Below are 25,855 nucleotides of genomic sequence, written 5' to 3' on the forward strand. Positions count from 1 at the left end.
TTTTCGGAATTCGGTTCAGTTCCGGTTTCGGTTTCGAGCAATTTGAAAGTTCCGGTTCAGCTCCGGTTCGACCATCGTTATTTCAAAACCGGTTCATAAAGTTCCGGTTCGCATACAATATAAGTTGCGTTAAATCTAAAAATGTGGGTCAATAAATGTAGAGAATAATCTTTGAATTGTAAGTCATTTAATCTAAGTTACGTGACTTATTAAAAAAACAGCAACTCAATATTGAAATATCTAAAGAAATAAAAAATCAACCTTTTATTTAATCTATATTTATATTTTTTTCATAAAATTTCGAACATGGCGTAACTTGACTCTGTAAAATACAAGTTGTTACGTCATGCTGGAGTGCTTATAGGTCCGGGTTCGGCTAAGGTTTATGTTCTTTTAAATTATTTGGTTCAGTTCCCGTTCAGCTCCTTAAAATCTTATAAAAAACGGTTACGGTTCGGAAAAAATCGATCCAAACCCGGTTCATAAAGTCCCGGTTCGGTACCGGTTCGACTCCCTGAAATATTATTGTATGTAAATTTTGTGTCCTCTTGTCCTGTTACCTACATGCCTTATTTTTGAAGTTACGCCATTAATTTAGTTCAATTTATACACATGCTCACGTAAATTCCTATAGTGAATGCATGTTAGTCAACCTAAAACATGACTGACAGCTCATCGAAACAAAAGTACAGACAGTATAATGTTAGAAAACGATTAAAATAATACTTTACTGTAAAGCAAGATGGGGGGTGGGGCGATATGAAATAATATGGAGCGCAAGGGGCACTAGTGTAAAAAAGGTTGGGAAACACTGATGTAGATCAATCCGTTTCCCCGCTCTTTTGTACGATTCAGCTAACACGCAGAAGCGCTAAATCACTTTCCCAAGTTACGTTTTGTTTTGTAAGAATTTCGCACTGATTTAAAAAAACGCCCTGGAATTTTAAAAGTTCGGCGCCTATGTACGTTACGTATAAGAAAGCGATTCGAATTTTGCTTGAAATAACGCCATTAATAGTGTAATTTGACTGAAATTGCAATTGTAGCATTCTTGAATCACCGCGGCGCAACATGCGAAAGTATGCATAGCGCTTTGGTGCTCAACTGCTCATTGAACTTAATTAAAACGGATAAAAGTTCGCTCGTGACGCGAAAAAAGTATAGTTCTTTAGGGTTGTTCATGAGCAAAAATTTACACTCGCCAGTCTGGGTAGCGGCTAACAATCAGCACTCGCCCGCCTGCCGAAATACCACTCGCCAAATTTGTTGGCAAGCCGTCTGCGAATTTCCGTCCTAGCGCGGTCATTTCTTGGGTTATCGTTAACCTGTCTTATGGTTTCTATACGTAAACATTAGTTTTCATAAAAGTCTGTTCGTTTATTTCCAAGCATGGATAAACAAATTAATGAAACATAAAGCAGTTTACGCTTAAAACAATGTAAACATTTGGAACACAATACACGGGTTTTTAGTAATTTTAATAAAAATGTCAAAGCCATAATATTCGATAAAATCGACATTTCGCAATTTACAGACGTTTCAGCAATAACTCATGCCATCATCAGTGTAAATAAAAGTTCTGTTTCTTTATTGCAAAGAATGTTTAAATTGGGCAACAAAGTAAGCATCAAAGTATTCATGAACAGAGTGGCTTCAATCCTTTAAATAAATCAGTTTTTTGGCCTATGTTTTAGTTTTAATCCAATTCTTTTAAAATAAATCACATTTTTTCTTTTTTTTTTTCTCCAAACCCAAAAAGAAATAACAATTAATTTAAGCGACTCCCGAAATGTGTTAGAGACACAACTTCTCGAGAAATTGGGTAAATTAGGGTCAAATACGAAGATAAATCTAAAATTTGATAATTTCTTGAGGAACCAAAATTCCTTCGTGTCTGAGAGTAAAGTTTGCTATTTAGCTAATTTCTTAACTTACCTTATGCTCGTGTGCTTTAAAATTTTAAAACATGTATTTTTACTTTCCTATTAAGCTTAGCTCATTAATTCCGCAGTACTTTCAAGTATACTTTCAAGTGAGAAAACAGGTTTTCGTCAATTTCATGTTGCTAACACACTTTCTATTCCAGCGCTTACGAGCAATGTGGAATAGTGTGTACAGATCATTTGCACTTCTTTATCTCCAAATTCTGCAAAATATGACAAATAATCAAACTTAACAACGATTTTTTCTGACTTGTTCAGGTATATGGCTGAACCGCAAATAATGACAAAATAATTGTAAATTTACAACTAAACCATTTATTTGCAAAGTTACATGCACCACAGTTCTGTGCTGCGTGACGCCCATAATGGGTCGTTTCTATTTTCCAAGGGCGTCCGCAATGGTTTCGTTTCGTATCTCAACTTCATTTGGCCGTTGCGCTCCCTGAAAACATCTTAAAAAACACTGCTTAAAAATATTATTATAAGACATTTGCAATTGAACTTATTGTTACCAAAACTACAGTAATTGCTTGTAATTTTCGAATACAAACAATTAAATAAATACAAAAAGTTGATTTTTTTATCGCTGGGTACATCACAAGTCCAATAAACTTTTCAAAGGCAACGACTGGGTTAAACATTTTTTTTTAATTAACAACGTTTAAGTTAAACCTCATAACCTCATAACTATTTACCACTGCAGCAATGGCGATGTTTTTAAAACGGGACAAAGAGTCATTATTACGAGTTCAAACGTGACTTCGATTAACCTTTTTATTTGTGTAGTGTTGAATGTATTTGCGCCTTAGTGTTTAAGGAAATAACTTGCACTAAGTAACATTTCGCTTAGTAGTGGTGCTTAACACAAGTTGTCCTACACCAACTAATTAAATTTCTCGCCGAAGCCACAGTCGGGCGAGTTGGTGTCAATCAGCACGGGTGGGGGATGGCCTGGTTGCCCTGTGATGCAACAATGAGCCAAAACAAAAACTCCTAACCACCCATAATAAAATACAGTACAATGAATGTTCGGTTATTACGCAGCCCAACAACTACATAATATGACCGAAATATTAAAAAATAACTCGTGGCTGCTAAAAATTGCAAAAATCTCCACATCGGGCCACAGCTTGCCGACCACTGTCTTAAAGGTACAAGCACAATCCTGGACCTGTGTGACGTTATAATAAACATTGACAATAATATTGTGTGACAATACTAGCGCTGAAATAAAAACCAGAGGCAGCGATGTCACATTTCTTTTGTGTGCTTATGCAAACCATAAATCGTAACAAAAATACGCCGCTATACATAAAGATTGTCGCGACCAAAAGTGAACGCCTTTGTATTTGCAACTGATTAAAGTTTATCGCGCGAAGCTAAAAAAGGTTTTCAAGATGGCAAGAGGTTTACTAGAGACTTGACGCATTAAGACTATATTTAAAAACATGTGTACTGTTAGGTCAGTTTCACAAACCAACTTTTATTGAGTTGACAAAATTTGTATCAACGTACGGCCGCCCACACTTGTGTTTTCTTTAACATGCACACCTCTGCAGTAAATCAAACATTGCTATGTTTTGCTACTTTACCTTTACCTTAAATTTTCGGCCAAAATTACTTGAAATTTGTTTCGGTACAAACTTATGAGAATGTTTTTTGGAATAAAAGTAAAAATATTTTTTTGGCTTACTTGCGAACATATACACCCTCACCCATTAGTGATTAAACATTAATTTAAACTACTTTTTAGTCGGGGAAATAGCTTAAGTTTATAACTACTGCATTATTAAAAATATTTGGTAATTGATTGAAATATCTAATACATATGAGGGTAATAATTTAAACTGTACCTTCCCTGACGTCACCTTAAAACAAACAATAAAACTTTTTGCGGTGATTTTTGGTACTTGTATATTTTCGTCCAAAATTACTTGAGATTTTGTTTCGCTTTTTGTTCAAAATAATTTATTTCAACGAAACATTGAAGAGAAATATTTAAACTCACGACGTTATGTTTCTATGAATTAGTTGAAGTTGCTTGACCTCCGCTACAACCAAATCGAAAACGCCGGAGTGAAAAGTTTGTCGGAGATTGTTCACAAGTTGGAGAACTTGGGGTTGAGGGATTGTGGCATCACAGACATCAGTCCACTCACCGGCGCCATCAAGAACAAAGATTGCAAAGTAGGTTGTTTTTAAAATTGATTCTCGATAAGTAGTCAGAGGTACAGTAGCCAATTTAGCAAAAAGTCGGCTAGCTCAAGTACACATACGCCCATTAGTTATTAAACATTATTTGAAACTACTTTATTAGCCGAGTGAATAGCTCATTCCATAAAAATATTTGTTAATTCATTCAAAGATTAAATCCATTTTTTGCTACAGTTGCCAAACAAGCAAATTCGTGAAATTTAACAAAAATAATAAATTTATAATTTGGCATGATTATATTGTTAATTTTTATCAAAGATAATAAATATTTGTGTTTTGCTGCTGCACCTTTGATACGTGGGTAATGATTTTAAACTGTAGCTACACCTTTGTCACATTAAATCAAACATTGAAACGTTTTGCTACTTTACCTCTCCAACGAAATTTCTTAAATTTTTTCTTTAATGTCACAATTTTGATTTTAGCTACTGCACCTTCAGCATGCAGATAATAATTTAAACTGTGCCTTAGCCAAACAAACGTGACGAAAAATGTGTGGCATGTTATTATGTTTGCTACTTTACCTCCACCGCTTTAGTGCCCTTAATTGTAAATGTGTTTTGTGTCGACCGATTCACCCACAAAGTGCCAGCTGTGGTAAACCATCGCACCAGTAAATAGACCGTCCTTAAGTAAATAATAATAATTAACCAATGGGTCAAATTCACCAATAATATGTATCCACTGCCGTGAGCCCAAGAGTAACAACTTTAATATCTTAATGCTGTGAAGTTTATAAATACTGAATTAAATAATTAAAATATTTTTGTAACTAACCCAGGGTTTTCGGTCACGGTGCGGTAATTGGGGGGCCACGGGCATAGGCGTAGCCAGGGGGTGACAGGGGCCAAGAAAAAAGACCTAAAACCCTCCCCCCGAAAAAGATAAATATTGTACTCCTAATAATTAATTTGTTGGTAGCATTTATGAACAGTTCCACAACAATCACAGGCACGCCACACCTTCAATTGTCATACACCGTTACGTCACAGACGATATAGTTATTATGTTTGCTGTACTTTTAGTAATGTAGCTTTAATATTTTTAGTTATTTTGTTTCTGCTATGTGAATGGTTTTTGAGTATTGCGCTAAAACTCAGTCAGTTGCTGCTCGAAACGGTTTGAGCTTTCATATTTATTTGTCTTCGATACGGCAGTTGATACACTGGACTGGAAAAAGCGATCAAGTTGTAACGAGCCTCGCTGGCGGGAAGCGAATAATGGAATTTTAATCGTAGTGTCATTACGGATTCGTAGTAAATAGTTATTTGTTTATGTTTTATATACAGTCGATTTATCGCTGTGAGGTATCAGCTTCAGCCTCAACTTTTACCTACTCAGCGTGTCTTGTTTTTTTCTGCATCGATAGGCGGTGCACCAAACCAAATACTCTCACTAGTTCAAGTTCAAAATATTTGACCACACAAAACATTTTAGGCTGGCTACAGGCACAACTCTCTAGCTAGGTATTGCAAAACCAAAATGTCACCACTTTTATCAATTGCCAGTTATTATGACTGTAAACCTTTCTTGTAACGTTTTGTAACTCAGTTTTCAGACACGTTTTTTGCCCCGTCAGTATAGGGATGTTGAAAGTAGAATATCGGTTAATTTTTATTTGTTTTTCGCAGAAAGTTACGCCTTATCCTACGAACGTGGGTGGCAAGTTTAGATAAAGGCCTGTCGCTGTGGCGAAACATTAACTGTGCTGCTTTATATGTAGCCATGTAGTGCGGCGTCAGCGTTTTTTCGGGCGGCCAAATTACTTGCCGATAATATTAATTGTTGGTCAATGCCGTTGGTCGAGACCTAATATTAAGCTAGGTTATGCATGTAAAAAAAGTAAAAAATCCATAAATCACTCGCTTGGCTGAGTGCACAATAGAGCCAAATATAAAAAATACCTTGGCAGGAACCAGCTTTGTAATGAGTAATTAGTTAACTTAAATTAAAATAACTTATTTATTAAATTTTTGAGCAACTAAGTGCCTTTATTTGTTGGTTAATGGCTAAATTTGGTATTAACCTGGAGAAGTGAAAACCAGTAAATACAATGCTAGATATTTTTAAGCAGGGGCCACGAGGGTTGAGAGCCTTTCAAAGGGGGCCACGAAGCATAAAATGTTGAGAACCACTGAACTGACCTATCAAAGTTATTTCGTTCCTATTAGTACAAGTTTGAGTTGTTAATTCATATGGGAAATTGGAATAAAAAATGTGTTCATTTCACAGAAAATTCTTTAAGAGAAATAAAGTTATTTCTTATACCCAAACTTGCTACTTTACCCACCATCGCGCCAGTAAAATAACATGAGGCACTGCCCATTGAAGTAACAGTTGAAACCAACAATAAGATCTATAAAGTAACAATATTTAAAGCCGGATGCTCTATAATACTATAGTATTAAGACCAACTACACAATAAAACAACACTTTGTGCCCCCTATTCACGTTTAAGAAATATAAATATAAAATATGTTACGTACCGTCACAAGAGAGGTCTATGATGTCATAATGAAAACCATCAGTTAAAGTTTAACTGCTAAATAACGGAAATATTAAGTATTTGTGGCCCTACGACAGCAAGTATACCTTTGTTAGGATCAGAATAGATCGCCACAATATGTTTCCCTTCATCGTTTTACAGCATTCGAATTTTCCTTGCAATAACGCCAATAATAGTGTGATTTAACTGAAATTGCTATTATAGAGTTCATGAATCACCGCGGCGCAACATGCGAAAGTATGCATAGCGCTTTGGTGCTCATTAAATTTAAGGGCGAGCGGCTATCAATCAGAAAAAAAAATACCAAAGCCATAATATTCGATAAAATCAACATTTCGCAATTTACAGACATTTCAGCAATAACTCATGCCATCATCAGTGTAAAAATCAAGTAAAGATAAAAGCGGTAAAACATCAATGTAAAGAATGTAAACAATTCCTTAAATATATTTTTTCTACAATCTTTAGTGAAAAAATAACACTGACAATATTTACAAGCTGATATGAGAGCTACACGAGCTAATGAGAGCACTTTTCATTTCAACATTTGTCAATTGTAGCTTGGTCACAATCACTGTCCTTGTCGTATTCATCCGAGCTGCAATCAGCGTCAACGACCACAGATCTTGATGGCGATTCTTTTTGTGTTACTTTTCTGCGGCGTTTAGCTCCATTTAGCCACACGTTAATGACTGGTTGTGGGTCGAATTGTGTAACATCAGTGGAGCATATTTGCACCATCGTCAAGTCGTTCATCGTATCAGTGGCTAGACCAGTGCTTCTCCAAGTTTTTTTCATATTCCTCCCTTAAAGACTCAAACACCGTTAATTCCTCCCCGACAAAAATCAAAAAAGGAATATTCACAATATTTCAGTTATGCACGAAATTCTCCGCGTTTAGCAAATGTCAAGCAATCAATATATAGTGGGAAATAGAAGAAGTGTTTGCTTAAACAGTGTGAAACAGACACCTGGTGCTACTAAACTTTACTTACTGTGACGAAACAATATAGATATTGTAAACCAGACAGACTCCTTATGGCGTCACAGTTAAAGCAGCATTTAGTCTTCACGTATACTTTAATTTAAGTCTTATAGTTTTCCTCACAAAAATTTTAAATTCCCCCTAAGTGAGCCAAGTGGCTCCTTTTGAGAACCACTGGGCTAGACGGTTCCTCAAACAAGTTTTCGTCAATTTCATGTTGCTGAATCCACGCTCGTTTTCGGAAGAACTAGCCGCAAACAAATCAGTAAATCAAAGAACAAAAATGTTGCTGTAATCGTCACCAAATGAACGACCAACCTCATCCCAAGATAGTTTCGCGACCGATTCCTTGAATCTAAGTAAAATACTGCAATTACTAAAATACAATATATTTTTAGATTGACGCTGATACCGTCTGCATAAATGCATCTTTAGCAGCTGCCATTTTTCTGCCACGCTAACACTATCTATTCCAGCGCTTACGAGCAATGTGGAATAGTGTGTACAGATCATTTGCACTTCTTTATCTCCAAATACTGCAAAATATGAGAAATAATCAAAACTTAAAACTGTAGTTATTCCATAACCAGTTACTTCGAATTTCTACTTTGTCAAACGAAGGCCATCTTGGGAAGCTTGCAATCGCTGTGGCTGATACGAAGCTGTCAGTTCCAACAGAAAATCTTTTTTCTAGCGCATAAATTACTTCTTCAACTAAGGACTTTTTAGATTTGCTGACCTGTTCAGTAATCGGCATGTCACGCATTTCTTCCCCATTAAATGTTTCCTCTTAATTAACTTCTTCGTAATATTTGTTTAGAAAAGCACCATTTCTAAAATATGAATTTACTAACTTAAAAAACACAGTCTTGGGAATTATCGATGTAAACTGAAAAGTATACGTTTGTTGTAGAAAACTCCCTTTCTTCAAGAATGCGAAGAACATCTAATGTTATGTCAAACTTTTCCCTCACATCAGCCAGGGTTACCTGGTCAGACTGTAGACACAGCGATAACGAATGAATCGGGGTTAGCACATCGGCAAGTAAATGCTATAAAGACATAACATCAGAATTTTTACCGAAAAATAATTTCCTTTGCTGTAAGATCTCCAAGTTGAGCGCGGATTGCGCTGTACCCTCGTATAACATTCTTGATTGATAGCAGAGTATGACCCACCCATCTTGTGCAACAAACTCTCGTGGGCATTAAGGCACATTGGTTGAGGCCCTCAAAAGCCCGTCTAAGGTTTAGACGCTGTTACGGGCTGTTGTGGTAAGGATAGTATAGCCCCATTAACAGAACACTTTCGTAAAGCTTGTTCTGTTTTATAGCGTCTTTGAGGGAAAGCTGCAAACGATGTGCAAAGCAGTGGACAACCACAACACTAGGCTGCAAACCCTTTAATAAGGCTGAAACGCCACATTTCTTTCCTACCATTACATTAGCTCCATCACCGCCAAAGCCAACTAACCTTGAAGTGATCTTTTCCTTGCTTATACCCACTTCTAAAAGGGATTTTAAAATACTGTCATAAATACCTACAGCATTTGGACTTTCTGGGCTTCCGAAGGCGACAAACTTAGTTTTCACCAAGCCCCTAACGCTATAGCGGACATGAACGGATGTCTGCTCCGTTATGCTGCTGTCCTAGTTCACACAACCAACAGTAATGGCAGATCGGTCTTCTGTGCTTAGCAATAGCGTGAGCGTTTCTCAATAAATCGCTCATTCTTACAACGCTAGGCTGCAAACCCTTTAATAAGCTGAAACGCCACATTTCTTTTCTGACATGAACGGATGTCTGCTCCGTAATGCTGCTGTCCTAGTTCACACAGCCAGCAGTAATGGCAGATCGGTCTTCTGTGCGTGAGCGTTTCTCAATAAATCGCTCATTCTTTTGCTGTATTGCTCATTAAGCTGATTGAATGCTATTAGAGCAGGAGCTGTCGCTGGTGATTTTTGCCCTTCATAACACGAACGAGCTAATGCATGGACTTCACTTTGCTCGTGATAAGCAATCGACTCACTTAAAAGATTTGCACCCTTCGATAATTTTTTGGAAGTCGATCAATGTTTTATTTTCTCAAAATGCTCTATGGCCTGACTGTTTTCCATTTTTCTAAAAATCCTCGCGCTCTCTTTTTTTCGTATTCTGGTGTTTTTTTGCTTGAGACGTTTGACCGCAGGTTGCTTAGCGCCACAAACAAAACACCGCATTTCGCCTAACAACACTATAGTTACTGACTGAACAGCAAATAATGACAAAACAATTGTAAATTTACAACTAAACCATTTATTTACAAAGTTAACCATATGCACCAGAGTTCTGTGCTGCGTGACGCCCATAGTGGGTCGTTTCTATTTTCCAAGGGCGTCCGCAATGGTTTCGTTTCGTATCTAAACTTCATTGGGCCGTTGCGCTCCCTGAAAACATTTTAAAAAACACTGCTTAAAAATATTATTATAAGACATTTGCAATTAAAGTTATTGTTACCAAAAACTGCAGTAATTGCTTGTAATTTTCGAATACAAACAATTCAATAAATACAAAAAAGTTGATTATTTTATCGCTGGGCAAATCACAAGTCCAATAACCTTTTTCAAATTGCGTCAACGACCGGGTTAAACATTTTTTTTTAATTAACAACGTTTAAGTTAAAAATAAACCTCAACTATTTACCACTGCAGCAATGGCGATGTTTTTAAAACGGGACAAAGAGTCATTATTACGAGCTGCGAACGTGACTTCGAAAAACCTTATTATTTGTGTAGTGTTGAATGTATTTGCGCCTTAGTGTTAAAGGAAATAACTGGCTCTAAGTAATATTTCGCTTAGTAGTGGTGCTTAACACAAGTTGTCCTACACCAACTAATTACATTTCTCGCCGAAGCCACAGTCGCGAGTTGGTGTCAATCAGCTCGGGTGGTGGATGGCCTGGCTGCCCTGGCTGACCTGTGATGCAACAATAAGCCAAAACAAAAACTCTTAACCACCCGTAATAAAATACAGTGCAATGAATGTTCGGTTATTACGCGGCCCAACAACTACATGATATGACCGAAATATTAAAAAATAACTTGTGGCCACTAAAAATTGCAAAAAGGTGCACATCGGGCCACAGTTTGCCGACCACTGTCTTACAGGTACAAGCCTAATCCTGGACCTGTGTGACGTTATATAAACCTTTAAAAAAAATATTGTTTGACAATACTAGCGCTGCAATAAAAACCAGAGGCAGCGATGTCACATTCCCTTTGTGTGCTTATGCAAACCATAAATCGTAACAAAAATACGCCGCTATACATAAATTTAAAGATTGTCGCGACCCAAAGTGAACGCCTTTGCATTTGCAACTGATTAACGTCAATCGCGCGAAGCGGAAAAAGGGTTTCAAAATGGCAAGAGGTTTTTTAGAAGGAGACTTGACGCATTAAGACTATATTTAAAAACATGTGTACTGTTAGGTCAGTTTCACAAACCAACTTTTATTGAGTTGACAAAATTTGTATCAACGTACGGCCGCCCACACTTGTGTTTTCTTCAACATGCACACCTCTGCAGTAAATCAAACATTGCTATGTTTTGCTACTTTACCTTAAATTTTCGGTCAAAATTACTTGAAATTTGTTTAGTTATAAACTTAAGAGAATGTTTTTTTCGAAATAAAAGTAAAATATTTTTTTGGCTTGCTTGCGAACATATACACCCTCACCCATTAGTGATTAAACATTAATTGAAACTACTTTTTAGCCGGGTAAATAGCTTAAGTTTATAAATACTCCATTATTAAAAATATTTGGTAATTGATTCAAATATCTAATACATATGCGGGTAATAATTTAAACTGTACCTTCCCTGACGTCACCTTAAGTCAAACAATAAAACTTTTTGCGGTGTTTTTGGTACTTGTATATTTTCGTCCAAAATTACTTGAGATTTTGTTTCGCTCTTTGTACAAAATAATTTATTTCAACGAAACATTGAAAAGAAATATTTAAACTCACGACGTTATGTTTCTATGAATTAGTTGAAGGAGCTTTACCTCAGCGACAACCAAATCGAAAACGCCGGAGTGAAAAGTTTGTCGGAGATTGTTCACAAGTTGGAGGTGTTGGTGTTGAGTGATTGTGGCATCACAGACATCAGTCCACTCACCGACGCCATCAAGAACAAAGATTGCAAAGTAGGTGGTTTTTAAAATTGATTCTCGATAAGTAGTCAGAGGTACAGTAGCCAAACAAGCAAGTTCGTGAAATTTAATAGAAATATTCCATTTAAAATTTGGCAAAAAGTAAAAATAAAATGCGTTTTTTTCGGCTCTCTTAGGTTCACATACACTCATTAGCCAGGATAATATTGGTAATTTTTATCAAAGATAATATATACATATAGTCGTGTTTTGCTACTGCACCTTTGATACGAGGGTAGTGATTTTAAACTGTTCCTACACTTATGTCACATTAAATCAAACATTGAAACGTTTTGCTACTTTACCTTTCCAACGAAATTTCTTAAAATTTTGTTTTGTTTTATGTTTTTTCACAATTTTGATTTTAGCTACTGCACCTTCAGCATGCAGATAATAATTTAAACTGTACCTTAGCCAAACAAACGTGACGAAAAATGTGTGGCATGTTATTATGTTTGCTACTTTACCTCCACCGCTTTAGTGCCCTTAATTGTAAATGTGTTTTGTGTCGACCGATTCACCCACAAAGTGTCAGCTGTGGTAAACCATCTCACTAAATAAATAGACCGTCCTAAATAAATAATAATAATTAACCAATGGGTCAAATTCACCAATAATATGTACCCACTGCCGTGTAGCCCAAGGGTAACAACTTTAAAATCTTAATGCTGTTAAGTTTATAAATACTGCATTAACTAATTAAAATATTTCTGTAACTAACCCAGGGTTTTCGGCCACGTAGCGGTAATTGAGGAGCCACGGGCATAGGCGTAGCCAGGGGGTGACAGGGGCCAAGAAAAAAGACCTAAAACTCTACCCCCGAAAAAGATAAATATTGTATTCCTAATAATTAATTTGTTGGTAGCATTTATGAACAGTTCCACAACAATCACAGGCACGCCACACCTTCAATTGTCATAGACTGTTACGTCACAGACGATATAGTTATTATGTTTGCTGTACTTTTAGTAATGTAGCTTTAATATTTTTAGTTATTTTGTTTCTGCTATCTGAATGGTTTTGAGTATTGCGATAAAACTCAGTCAGTTGCTGCTCGAAACGGTTTGAGCTTTCATATTTATTTGTCTTCGATACGGCAGTTGATGCACTGGACTGGAAAAAGCGATCAAGTTGTAACGAGCCTCGCTGGCGGGAAGCGAATAATGGAATTTTAATCGTAGTGTCATTACGGATTTGTAGTAAATAGTTATTTGTTTATGTTTTATATACAGTCGATTTATCGCTGTGAGGTACCAGCTTCAGCCTCAACTTTTACCTACTCAGCGTGTCTTGTTTTTTTTCTGCATCGATAGGCGGTGCATCAAACCAAATACTCTCACTAGTTCAAAATATTTGACCACACAAAACATTTTAGGCTGGCCACGGGCACAACTCTTTAGCTAGGTATTGCAAAACCAAAATGCCACCACTTTTATCAATTGCCAGTTATTATGACTGTAAAACTTTCTTGTAACGTTTTGTAACTCATTTTTCAGACACGTTTTTTGACCCGTCAGTATAGGGATGTTTAAAGTAGAATATCGGTTAATTTTTATTTGTTTATCGCAGTTACGCCTAATCCTACGAACGTGGGTGCCAAGTTTAGATAAAGGCCTGTCGCTCTGGCGAAACATTAACTGTGCTGCTTTATATGTAGCCATGTAGTGCGGCGTCAGCGTTTTTTCGGGCGGCCAATTACTTGCCGATAATATTAATTGTCGGTCAAATGCCGTTGGGCGAGACCTAACGTGCAATGCCAGGTGCAGAGATTTCAAATTCCCTTGCAAAAGAAACCGTCCATAGCAAACGTACGACCTAAGTTCAAGTTTTATGTCTCAATAAAAAAAAATTATTTGCTTAAATGCTGAGGTGGGAACACAGTAAGAAAATGTTGCTGTTGTCAAATTGTGATCTTTCGAGGCCATTTAAGTTTGCAACAAACACAAAAATTATAATTTGCCAAAGCCACCAACTGATAAAACAAATATCATACAACAGTGTTTATTTTTACGTGGCCACACAAAACCTATTTTTGTCGGTAACATATTATAACCACTCGGTATGTCACTTCACATTCATCATATTTAAACTATCTACTTGGTTGTTTGAATATTTATTTTGTTTTGAATCATATTCCACTTCTCTTTCCCCGATATATTAACATTCACTGCCATATCTAAAAAACTCTAAATATCAGTTAGTTGCCGTTTCGGTAAGTGATGAACTCTGACATTAAGGTGCTGAACATTATCACCAGGAGCTATTTGGTGCCTTGAATTTGTGGCTCACTTTCAAAATCTAACCTCGCTCGTCAATTTGTTGTTTCAGATCAAGGAGCTGGATCTGAGTAGGAACCGCATCGGGGACGAAGGAGCTCTTAAGCTTTCTCGCGTCCTCTCAAACATCGAGCAGTTGTGGGTCGGTGATTGTGGCTTCACTGAGGAAGGCGAGGAGGTGATCAGATCGAAACTGAGAGAACTTGGACTTGACGTGAGTAACAACAACAAATTAATGTTTCACCAGAAGTCAAGGTCAACTTAATTATCACCAAGGTCAAACAGTTTTAAACATTTTTATCCAACTCCCAACGCAGCAAACAGCGCCCACTAGCGGCGAAATATATATAAAAATAAATAAGGGGCTGGAAGTTGTAGAAAGATTAGCTGCATGAGAGATTTCATGTTGTAATGTGCTTTTCTTGAACTTTTACCAAATGTAAAAACTTTACATGCGGCAAACAGTATAAAAATCTTTTACGAAACTTAAGATAAAAAACACTAAACACTTGAAATAAACTTCTTTGTTTTCGGCGTTTATAAAATAAATCTTACTTGGAAGTAAAGCTTATTATTTCGTCACAGCGCCGCACTTTATTGACGTGTTTTTACCAAATTCGCCCAGAATATCAGGATTAACACAAAAATATGCGCAACCAAATAAAAACACGGTTTCGTCTCAATTCGCGTCATTTTGTGACGTTTGTACCTCGGACAAAATGTGCATTGTGTGCTTATGACGTAACAGTAGGTCCATTGATGGGACGAAACAACTTGAACAAAATATTGCGAGCTCATGTTAATAACATCCGGGATATTATTTGCGTTGATATTAGAAACAAATTTAAAAATATTTTTTTGACAAGTTATTGAATATCCGAAGTAAACTAGTAATAATGCGAATAAACTATTATAATGGTGATTAGGAGGTTACAGCAAATACGATAAAATATATATTTGGAAGTTAAGCAACGAAATATAGAAATATAATGCGAAAACAATGTGTTTGTTTAATCATGTACTTTTAATAACAACGGTTTATGTTAATTCCCATCACAACTTTTCACGACTAACCTACACACGAACTTTAAAGGTGAAACTTTGTTGTGTTGGTATTCCCACAAACATTCAAATATTTATTGGCCTAATAAATCTTGACACACAATTGGTCTAGTGAGGCAATTTATAAAGTCACCCAATGTATAGTTGCAGCGAAAAAACATAGACAAGCCTAAATTACAATAAAATAAGCTAGATTTTGCGGAATAAACTTAGAATACATATTTATTATCAGCAAGATTCTGCCAGCCTTCTGGTGACAAGCATTTTTGGCCTAAAGTCTTCGGTTTGTTGGTCGTGTCCTTAAACTTAAATGATGTGTTCGTCAAAGAAATGTATCAACCTTGCCATGTTTAGGCGATGAACAAGATTATTAAGAACTAAATGAATTAGGAAAAATTTGCGCCGCAGGCGCAAAATGTTTTGTGACACAAAGAAATACATATTGGGTATGCTGAAGTACAGCCCGGGGTGCACAAGGCTGCTTTTCTTACTCTAACACTGTTACATAGATACGATGTTTTGGGGCGAACTTATGTGCACACATGCAGCAAGTCAGATTGAAAAGCGAGAAAATAAATCTTAAAATTGGGATAATTTTTTTCTTTTAAACTGGGAGAAATTTTTAATAAAATAACAGTGTGTCATAATCCAAACTAGTAGAAATTGTTTGCCGAAATTAGAGTCACATAGTGAAGTGCGACATGCCATAGTATGCATTGGCTGAACAGATACAGTTGAGAGAGTCGCGCGAATCGCGATAATTTTTTGCGTTCACGTTATTAAAACAGCCCAAAATATAGTTTAAGCCTTAGATGGAACAACATGGCATATAGTACATTCTCGTTTTGCCCATGCGATATCATACCTGTCTATTTAACAGTAATCGCGACTTTTATGATTACTTTTTAACTCAATGAAGAAGTATTTGCCAAATCAAGTATAACTGCAAATACACAACAGTTCTATCGAAATTTAGTACTTTTTGAACTAATAAACATTTGCCCAACACTGGCTTTTTCCTGCTAAACAATGTGATTCGTACTTTTTTTCAGAATGCCACAAAAAATTATTTCCTGCCAATTTTAGTGCATAATGTTCCTACATATTCAACATTTATAAAAAAAATTAATTGGAAAGTCGATCATTCAAAAAAAAAAATTATTAAATTTAAATTTTTTTTTTGGACAATTCCTTCGGTTTTCTGTCTGATTCTTCGGCCGACATAGTCGCCAAGTCGCCAGCATTCTGCCATACTGTTTATTATATTATCTTCAAATTCTCGCTTGTCACCTTTTTAATGTAAATTATGACTCATTACGTCACTCGCTACATATATACATTACTGGACGAAATACCTGGCGCAGGTTAAATACAATATTTACCGGTTATTCGTAAGATCTTTGTAAATGACATAAATAATGCAAACATATTTTTTTAAATGTCATAACAAATTTGCTTATGCCTAAACGTTTGAGTGTCACTACATAGAAATTTCAAATCATGTGATGTGAAGTCGGTTAACTATAGCGCACAACACTTGGCTAAGCATGCAATATCTTCTAAGTAACGAAAACCCGTGACGTTTGTCAATTGAGAATAACTCCCAAACGTAAAACTTTAGGTTGCAGCAGCAACTGCTTAGACTTGCTTGATAGCGCCATGTTTAAGCAAATACGTAATCCCGGTGCTAAACTGCGTCAAACGTGAGAAAAATCCTCATTGAAAAAACAAATGCTTACTGTTAACTACTGCAATAAACGCAATATTTCGCGAACTCTGCTAAGTATTGCGTGGGTAAACACATTGTAAGAAGTCATTAGGCTTTGGCCTCAATCACTATCGCTAACAAACGGCTTTAAAATAAAAATTCAATTCTTCGTAAATTTGCGAACTCTACCTAAATTTTACGCGTAAACAGGCATCAATAAGTTCCTAAACATAATAGTCTTAGTTGGAAACATTAAAATTTTACTTTATGATGGAAATGTACTTAGTTTTATTTATTTTTTTATTTACTTACTGCGACAACAAACGCGATATTTTGCGAACTCTGTCTAAATTTGGCATTGTTAAACTTAAGTCTTTACTTGGAACGTTGCACACGTTTGTTAGCATAGTTTATAACAGTGGTTCTCAACCGGGGGTCCACAAAAACTTCTAAATACCTATATTAAATTAACTAACGCTGGGGCTTGGGAAACATGCTTAAACACAGTCTTGGTAGCTTTGTACCATGTTGTAAATCGAGTGTGACGTAACATTTCCATTCTGATGTAACACAAATATATTGTAAAACTGTTTAAAATGTTGTCACTTTTTTAGATGTCCTTCAATATTGTAATTATTTTAGATACAAAGCTATATTTGTCAATAAAAAGTTTTCTTTAGTTTGAAGGAAACCCTAGAAATTTTAGATAAACTATAAAAAAACTAGATTGAGTTCTAATAACCTGACGCTTGCATCTCTGAGCAAATGTATGACACTAAATTAAGCTGTTAATAGCGATTGTCAATTTTGTGTGCAACTTGGCGCTGTGATGTAAATAGATTGTTTTGTGCATTTTGCATTTGTTACGTTGAAACTATACATATAAGCTCTAGTATACTCAATTGATATCGCTCGCAAGGTGCGCCACCACGTGTTTAGAGGTCTACAGGTGCACCATGACGTAAAAACTTAAGAAACACTGATCGGTGGTCTCTTCTAAGGGTACTTTGGAAATATGGTTATTATGCAAATCAGCATAAAACCACAATTACGAACAGTGTGACATAATAGCCTTAATGTAAGAGAAGTAACATTCTCAGCAAGGAAAATTAGTTAAGTAATATGTTTGCTCTAATTTAAAGTTAGTTACAAAACAGTTGTTGTTAATATGGAAACTCTCGATAAACTGTGGGGGACAGATGTTAAGGGTTGGGTCTCAACTCACCTACGGACCCAGTTTAACAACACTTCTTTAATTTACCCCCGATGTAAATACAACAACATCAGATGGGCTAGATTACAACTGTTGTACACAGATGTGACGGTTGGAATTCTTCTTTTAGTTAAAAACACTTTTATCAGCTTTTAAATATTCATCTTGTGTTTTGCAGGAAGACAGAGTGAGTTTTGAAATTCGCTAATGAAGTTCGACTGATCTTGGATTGCTTCGAGCGACCAACAATCGTCCCTCCGTGATGCGAAACATTTATCAGCTTTCCTGTTGATGGAAGTGAACTGAGGGGCAGGGGCGGTTCCAGGGGGTGGGGCAACACGCCACGCCTTGTATTATTTTCCTATTGTGCGTAATTTTAGTTTTTTTCATTGGGTTTCTAGTATGTTCCATTTTGATAAAATGGTTTTAGTTGAAAGGCATCTTTGCGTCTCATCGCAACTTAAACAATACATAAAGGCGTTTTTTCTTTAGCATCCTTCTAATGTCGCTTTTGTTTCAAAACTAACACCTCTCTCACCTAAACTTGTATAAACGAAATTAGTATTCTAATCGACGTTTAAATGCAACATGTGACGTCATCCCTCTTTTATTGACCGCCGTTACTTTTGTTTTGTTCATGTTTGGCCGACTCTTTCCCAAAACCACAGCCGTGTTTATTTGAGCGAGCGCTCGTCTCCCCAAAGCGCTTTGCCGTTTTGCTCGCTGCCTTGTAATAAGTGAGTTTGTGCCAAAGCCAAACGTCGCTTCACAACTTTGCTTCGACGAGAATGACGACCTCGCTTGCTTGATGGCCGCCCCGGTCTTTGCTGTCCACGCATTTTAGCGTCTTGTTTGTTCTTATTAAATCGATATTTTTATACTTTACTGTTGTTTGTAATTACCTTGTCAACATTCAACTTCACTGCATTGTTTTATTTTATTCAGTTTGATTTTCGTAACGTTTTATTTTCACGTAAAATCCAAAGTTGTCTGAGAAATAAATGGTATGATTTATAACAACTATTGATGCAGAACTGATTGCACGCAGTGTTTTTGTACCTAAAATTTTAACTAGTGTTTTTTTTTCTTATCTAAAATACTTGGTTTGTTTTGATTTTGTGTTTACGTTCCCTCGTGGTAAGAGTTCAACAACATTAGTTTAACTGCCTTAACAAATCACTTGTATGGTAATAGTTTAATATTTATCTCCAAATTCGCCCAATATTTTGGCCTAAAAATCCTATAGTTTTTCTTCCTGAGTTAGTGGAGGCGCCGACTTGGAAATAGTTTTGTTTATCCCGCAGCCTTGTATTATGGGTATGGAAGTATTTGGGAGGGTGCTGCTTAAAATTCGAATTGCCCTATTCTGTAATACTTCAAGATGTTTTAGTTTAGTTGGATAAGCTCTACCCAGGTTACGACACAATATCGAAGATGAGTATTGATTAAGCTATTATATAAAAGGCGAAGTGCATGAGAGTCTAAATAAGATTTCATTTATGGTCCAAATTCCCCTAGAAATCTTTTGTTCAATCATTTTAATATGAAGTTTGAATGACAATTTATCATTTATGATGAGGCCTATTATTTCGCTGAATTGACCTTTCTCAGTTTGTTATTTTAATACTGAATTGATTTTCTATTTCCAAATTTGAATTGGTTACCAAGTAATGTGTTTTAGAATGATTAATTGATAGTTTGTCAGCCCGAAACCAGTGGTCAATTTTTTCTATAATAATTTGAATTATTTTTTAAGTTGTTTTATGTTATTATGGGAGATATGAATAACAGTATCATCTGCGTATAAACTACAATTTATATTTGAGTTTATTGGTAAGTCATTAATGTAGATTTGAAAGAGGAGAGGTGCTAATATACGACCTTGTGGGACACCGCATACAGGCATCGACGGATTAGAAAGGGTTCTTTCTATTTTTACTATGCTTTCTCTCATTTAAAAAAGTTTCTATGAGTTTCAAGGTTGGGTCTCTCATACCACCTCTTTCGAAAGGCATCGACTGCCCCTATTTTCAGCAACTGAAACATGCATTGTGAGATTTACAGAGTTTCCATACTAGTTGATTAGGCTATGTTTTACACAAACCCTAGGAGATACTGCTACGTCCCATGATCGCCATTGTACCAACTTTTTTTTGCTTTACACATTGTGAGATTTACTGAGTTCCCATACTAGTTTATTAGCCCATGCTTTACCAGTTTACCCGAACCCTATGAATTTAATTCAATCTAGATACTGCTACCTAATTCAATATTTTTTCGCCTACATTAACTTAAATCGGTAACCTTTTGAACACATCTTCGTTTTTCTTAATTTGTTCCAAATCTCATGGTCGCCATTGTACCAACTTGTATTTTTTTTCAGAATTGGGCCAGCGACACCAACTTCGAACTCGATGGCATCAAAGGCCACTAGACACTTTAAGCACACAAAAAAAGTTTTGCATTTTTATTTTTTAAATTCTTTACAATGTAATTTAACTTCAAAAATCAGTAGCTAAAAAACATGTAAATTGTAGTATTTACTGGCAGGGTACGTGACACACAGCGACGTATTAGAACACAAGTAATGAATAACAGAAGTACTGCAAGAGTGGCGCTTATATACAGGCACAGCAATACGTCATAAAGGTCGCACTGAACAATCCTATACAACACAGTATTATACAACAACTCTACATCTCCCTTTCTAGAATGTTGAACGTTAAACTTATAAGTTAAGCCGCTCGGGAGGCTTTACCAAACGACCAGAACGAGTATATACAGGTTCAACAGGGATAGGAATTACATCGCGTCTATTTCTGCGTAGCATTCTAGCACCATCATCAACAACATACGAACGTGGTACATTATCACATTGTGAGGCAACAGTACACTCTTTACATGCGTTATCGTGATTTATCCAAGCATAAGTGCCTGGAGATAGAGACGGCAAATCTCGACTGCGATGACGTTTATCGAAGTCTCGCTTTTGACGACGTTTTACTTGCTCGTCCGCGCTGCGAAACGAGTCTAGATAAGGCCATTGTGGCACCAGATGTTGTGGGAGTCCTGGCACCGTTGATCTCACTCTTCTCCCCATCGACAGCTCCGCTGGTGACCAACCACATTGCAACGGTGTTGCCCGGTATGCCAGCAACGCTATATAAGGGTCGCCCGATTTATGTAACAAGTTTTTCACCGTTTGAACCGCTCTCTCCGCCTCTCCGTTGCTCTGCGGAAAATGTGGACTACTCGTCACATGGCGAAATCCAAAACTGTCCGCAAACTTTGCGAATGTCATCGATGAGAACTGAGGGCCGTTGTCGGACATAACCTCTTCTGGAATCCCATGTCTTGCGAAAATGGACTTTAAATGAATAATAAGGTTGTCCGACCCGATGTCTTTGTTTAGTAAACCTATTTCAATAAAACGGGAAAAGTAATCTACGACAACCAAGTAATGTTTATTGTTAAAGTAAAATAAGTCACAGCCCACTTTCTGCCATGGATAATCTGGGAGTTTCGTTGGTATCATCATTTCCGGACTGCGGCTGCGTAACTGAGTACATATATGACACCTACTCACGAAAGATTCCACATCGGAGTTTAACCCCGGCCACCAAACGGCTGATTTGGCACGATTACGACATTTTGTAATCCCCTGGTGACCCTCGTGAATGCTGGAAAGTACACTACCTCGTAGATCCTCCGGTACCACCAACCGATCTCCCTTCATCAAGAGTCCTCTGTGGTAGGCAAGGTCGGAAGAAACCCTTTTATAAGGAACAAGGTCATTAATAACTATATCTGGCCACTTACTTTGACAGTACTCGATAATTTTCAGGCATGTTGAATCGGTTTGAATGGCTCTACGAATTTCCTCGAGTCTCTTGTCAGTGGCTGGCAAAAACTTTATAACAGCATCGACTTGAGCTTCCGCCAAATTCATAAACTGCAACTCGTCTTCATTCTGGCAAGAAACAGGTGATCGGGACAACGTATCCGGAGTTAATAGATTTTTACCTGCGACAAAAGTAATGGTAAAATCATACCACGCCAATCTCATTCGAAAACGCTGAATTCTCGGAGACAATTCGTCAAGATTTTTCTTCATAAATAAACTGATTAGAGGTTTATGGTCGCACCTTTCGCACCTTTCCGATATTTTTCCTCACAACAACCATTCCCGAACACCAGTCCGTTGGTTCCGTTACTTTAGAAATTACTCCCGTCTTGAGCATTTCAATCAATTCAGCTTCGACCGCATCTTTCAGCGGAATAGGAACCCTGCGGGGACTGGACAAACAAAATGGTTTCGCATCCGGTTTAAGTTTCACCCGATATTGCTCACCTAGTTGACCCAGCCCCGTAAATAACGATGGGAATAAATTGCGATACCTCTGCGTTGCATCAATTGCGTTTAAACATGACGTTAATCCCATTCTTTTAATAGCCGGCCATCCTAATAAAGGCTGGTTTAAATTACGAAAAACATAGATTTCTTCCGTAACAGAAACATCACTATGACATAAGGTGGCAATGAATCTACCTTCACTCGGTAAATCTTCTTTTTGAGGACCACGCAGCGTCTGGTTCGGCGAAAGAAGTTTTACCTGTGGAATTCTCCTAAAATCTGCGTAGGAAATTACTGACTCATCTGCGCCAGAGTCCAATCTACAATGTAATCGTAACCCATTAAAAGAAATCCAAGCCATTGGACTGGCGCAGTTTTCCCCAGATAAATGGCCAATGAAGGAATCTTTAGGTTTCATACAACTAAAAAGAGCGTTTACCTGCGAACCCTTACATGCCCGCTTGTAGTGGCCGCGCCTTCCGCATTGAAAACAAAATGCATTTCTAGCGGGACACACGTGGTGAGCGCTTCTGTAATAATTAGCGCACGACGCACACTTTCTGCCTTTGGGGTCCCCGCTGGCGCGAGGCGTATACCTTTGCATCGTGTCGATCTCCACCTGCTTTACCTGATGATCGTTGGACTGCAAGATTTTTTGTTGTTTCTTAACAAAATTTACGTTTCGAACCAGATTTACTGCCTTAGTTAACGTTAGTTCTGCGTCAAGCTGTAGTCTTTCGGAAAGAGTTTTATCGCAAATACCCACTACTATGCGATCACGAATCAATTCATCTTTGAGAACCCCGTAGTTGCATTTATCGACTTGTGAATACAATGAAGTTATAAAATCATCAACAGTCTGTCCGGTTTCTTGGCAAATGCGATTGAAAGTGGCCCGTTCATAAATAACGTTAACTCGAACATTAAAGTACTCTTTAAACTTATTAATAACCACATCATAAGTCGAAGATTCATCTTCAGACAACGAAAACGAGGACAATACGTCATCTCCCGTGTTTCCCAGTAAATAAAGAAACAAGTTCACCTGCTTTTTCTCCGATTCACTACATAGATCCGACGCTTGTCGATACCTTTCGAAGCGTCGCAGCCAATTGTCCCATCCTTCCGGTTGGTTAAAATTAAAAGCTTCTGGTGGTGCAATCTGGCTGTTGAACGACATGTTATGCAGCTGAATCCACTTCTGACACCATGTAGTATTTACTGGCAGGGTACGTGACACACAGCGACGTATTAGAACACAAGTAATGAATAACAGAAGTACTGCAAGAGTGGCGGTTATATACAGGCACAGCAATACGTCATAAAGGTCGCACTGAACAATCCTATACAACACAGTATTATACAACAACTCTACAAAATCGCAAAATAATGAACCATATTTCGCAGTTAGTATTTTAATTTAAAGCATAGGACAGCATAAAGGCCGAATTAACACCAAGCGTAACATGTGAATATTAACATTACCATAAAAAAAGTGAAATTAAACAACCCCAGTCTAAAGCCACCGGACTGCGAACTTCAGTCCTACTAAATTGTGCTAACAAGAAATTTAACCAAGCCTGGCTAAATCAAGGAAAACTATACAGCTATGTCTATGGTTTTGCAAAAAATTAAGAAGTTGATGGTGCATTACTTTTTTAAAAATACACGTAACAGCTATTAGCCTGAAGTCATTAGATGCTACTGGTCTACTTATTTTTGGTATATTTTCTTTTTTTCGTGTTTTTTTTTCGAAATAAAATTTGGTAAAGTTATGGATTATTGTCGGTTCCGACTCGGTCTGTTTTCCTTTGGTAACACTTTTCAAACAAGATAAATTACGCAAAAAATATGCCAAAGTAATATGTATATAGGACATTAAATCGAGAAATGTGTATTTATCCAATGCGTAGCGTCTCCTAAATTAAAAAGTGCCGCGGCACCTTAGTGTGCCATTTCTTATCCTCAAGGGTGCCGCGACATATTTGGCAATCTTCAAGAATCTGATTTTTGCTCAACTCTTACAACTTTTTGTGTAAGATTAGAGTGGGATAAATCCAATTAAAACTTCGTAAGTTGTGTAGAGTTGATGTGGGTTGTTTCAGTTCTGTTTATTGTAACTTTCTAGTGAATTACCTACGGAAAAATCTTGTAGGGGTGTCGCAATCTATTAATTATTCCTGAGGGGTGCCGTTAGAATCCATCTCGGTTTATGACGTCAGCCCTCCACCAGTTGCCACTAACCAGAAAAGAAGTGGAAGGGCGCAGTCATCTACTTTACTAACAGGATTACCGCATAAAAAGACTTTGAAGGAAAACGGAATTGGAAACAATAGAATTACACTGGATGTTACGCCCAAAACAAAAAAGACAAAACAAAAGTTATTCCGCAAAAAACAACGGAAAAGGAACATCACCCAAAAAAAATTGGTCCTGCGTTGTGTGTGGTGAAAGCTATTTGACCTCCACAGAAGACTGGATACAATGCAGCTAATATGGGCACTTGAGAAATGTGCTGACCCAGAAGGACCACTCTTTATATGTGATTTATGTACATAACCTCATGACTGTCAGTTTTAAACTTCTAATATTCGTTGTTTTTAATAAATCTAAAAAAGGAAAATGTCTGTTTTTTTAAATGACTATAGTTTTAAAATTTATGTTTTGTCGCAGGTAAGTTGAAAGGTTTTGTATCTTTATGGTATACATTAAGCGTTGTAAAATAAGTATATCAAGAATGTTAAGAAATATAATATAGTTTGCATGTGTCCCATCTCGCGGCTCATGCTGTCCAAAGTTTCATGAGACGGGACAAATATATGATTTTTAAATCACCATTTACCAAAAAAGTTCAAATGCCAAAGGAAAACTTGAAAGTGTTAAACAAGCAGGGATGACGGAACTAACAGTTCTACCAAAAATATTTTTTTAATTTATTATTATAGTTTAAAGCTACAATGATATGAAACAAAAATGTCCCATCACGGGCAACCCTTCCCCTACACAAATTAGCAATGTTTTTGCTACATTTTAGTTTTAAAGAAGGTATATTCTTAGAAACCTTCGGTCAAAAGATAATAACGTTGCAATTACAAACCAGCAGTTCAAAATATCGCACAAGGCATTTATATAAACTATTCTTACCAAAAGCTAGCCAGCACACAGGGTCAGCACAAAAATGTAACGGCAAATTAAACATATTTATAATAAATATTTTAGAAAAAAAATTTCACCACATCTATAAGAATGCCCTATATTTTCTAAATTAAAAAAAATGTTTCAAACTTAAAAAAACATTAATTCGCGGTTGAGGAGAGTTTGTTAGTTCAATGTGATTTGTAGAAGTGTCTTGGTAAAATTTCGCTCGATTGCGAATTGAATTGGGTAAGTGACAGACGTTT

At 36.8% G+C, this 25,855-nt stretch overlaps 1 protein-coding gene across 1 annotated transcript in view; it reads left to right on the forward strand.

Moving 5' to 3' along the window:
* The window catches only part of LOC146157706 (uncharacterized), a 41,768-nt gene extending 21,234 nt beyond the window's left edge, over positions 1–20,534 (forward strand). Inside the window, exons 8-11 of the mRNA XM_083383596.1 lie at positions 3,975–4,130; positions 11,680–11,835; positions 14,170–14,331; positions 20,484–20,534. Coding sequence (XP_083239722.1) covers positions 3,975–4,130; positions 11,680–11,835; positions 14,170–14,331; positions 20,484–20,534 — 525 coding nt within the window. The remainder of the gene's footprint in view (positions 1–3,974; positions 4,131–11,679; positions 11,836–14,169; positions 14,332–20,483) is intronic.
* Positions 20,535–25,855: the final 5,321 nt, after the last annotated feature.

This window comes from Ascidiella aspersa, chromosome 3 (assembly GCF_963924565.1).
Source record: "Ascidiella aspersa chromosome 3, kaAscAspe10.2, whole genome shotgun sequence".
Taxonomy (NCBI): domain Eukaryota; kingdom Metazoa; phylum Chordata; class Ascidiacea; order Phlebobranchia; family Ascidiidae; genus Ascidiella; species Ascidiella aspersa.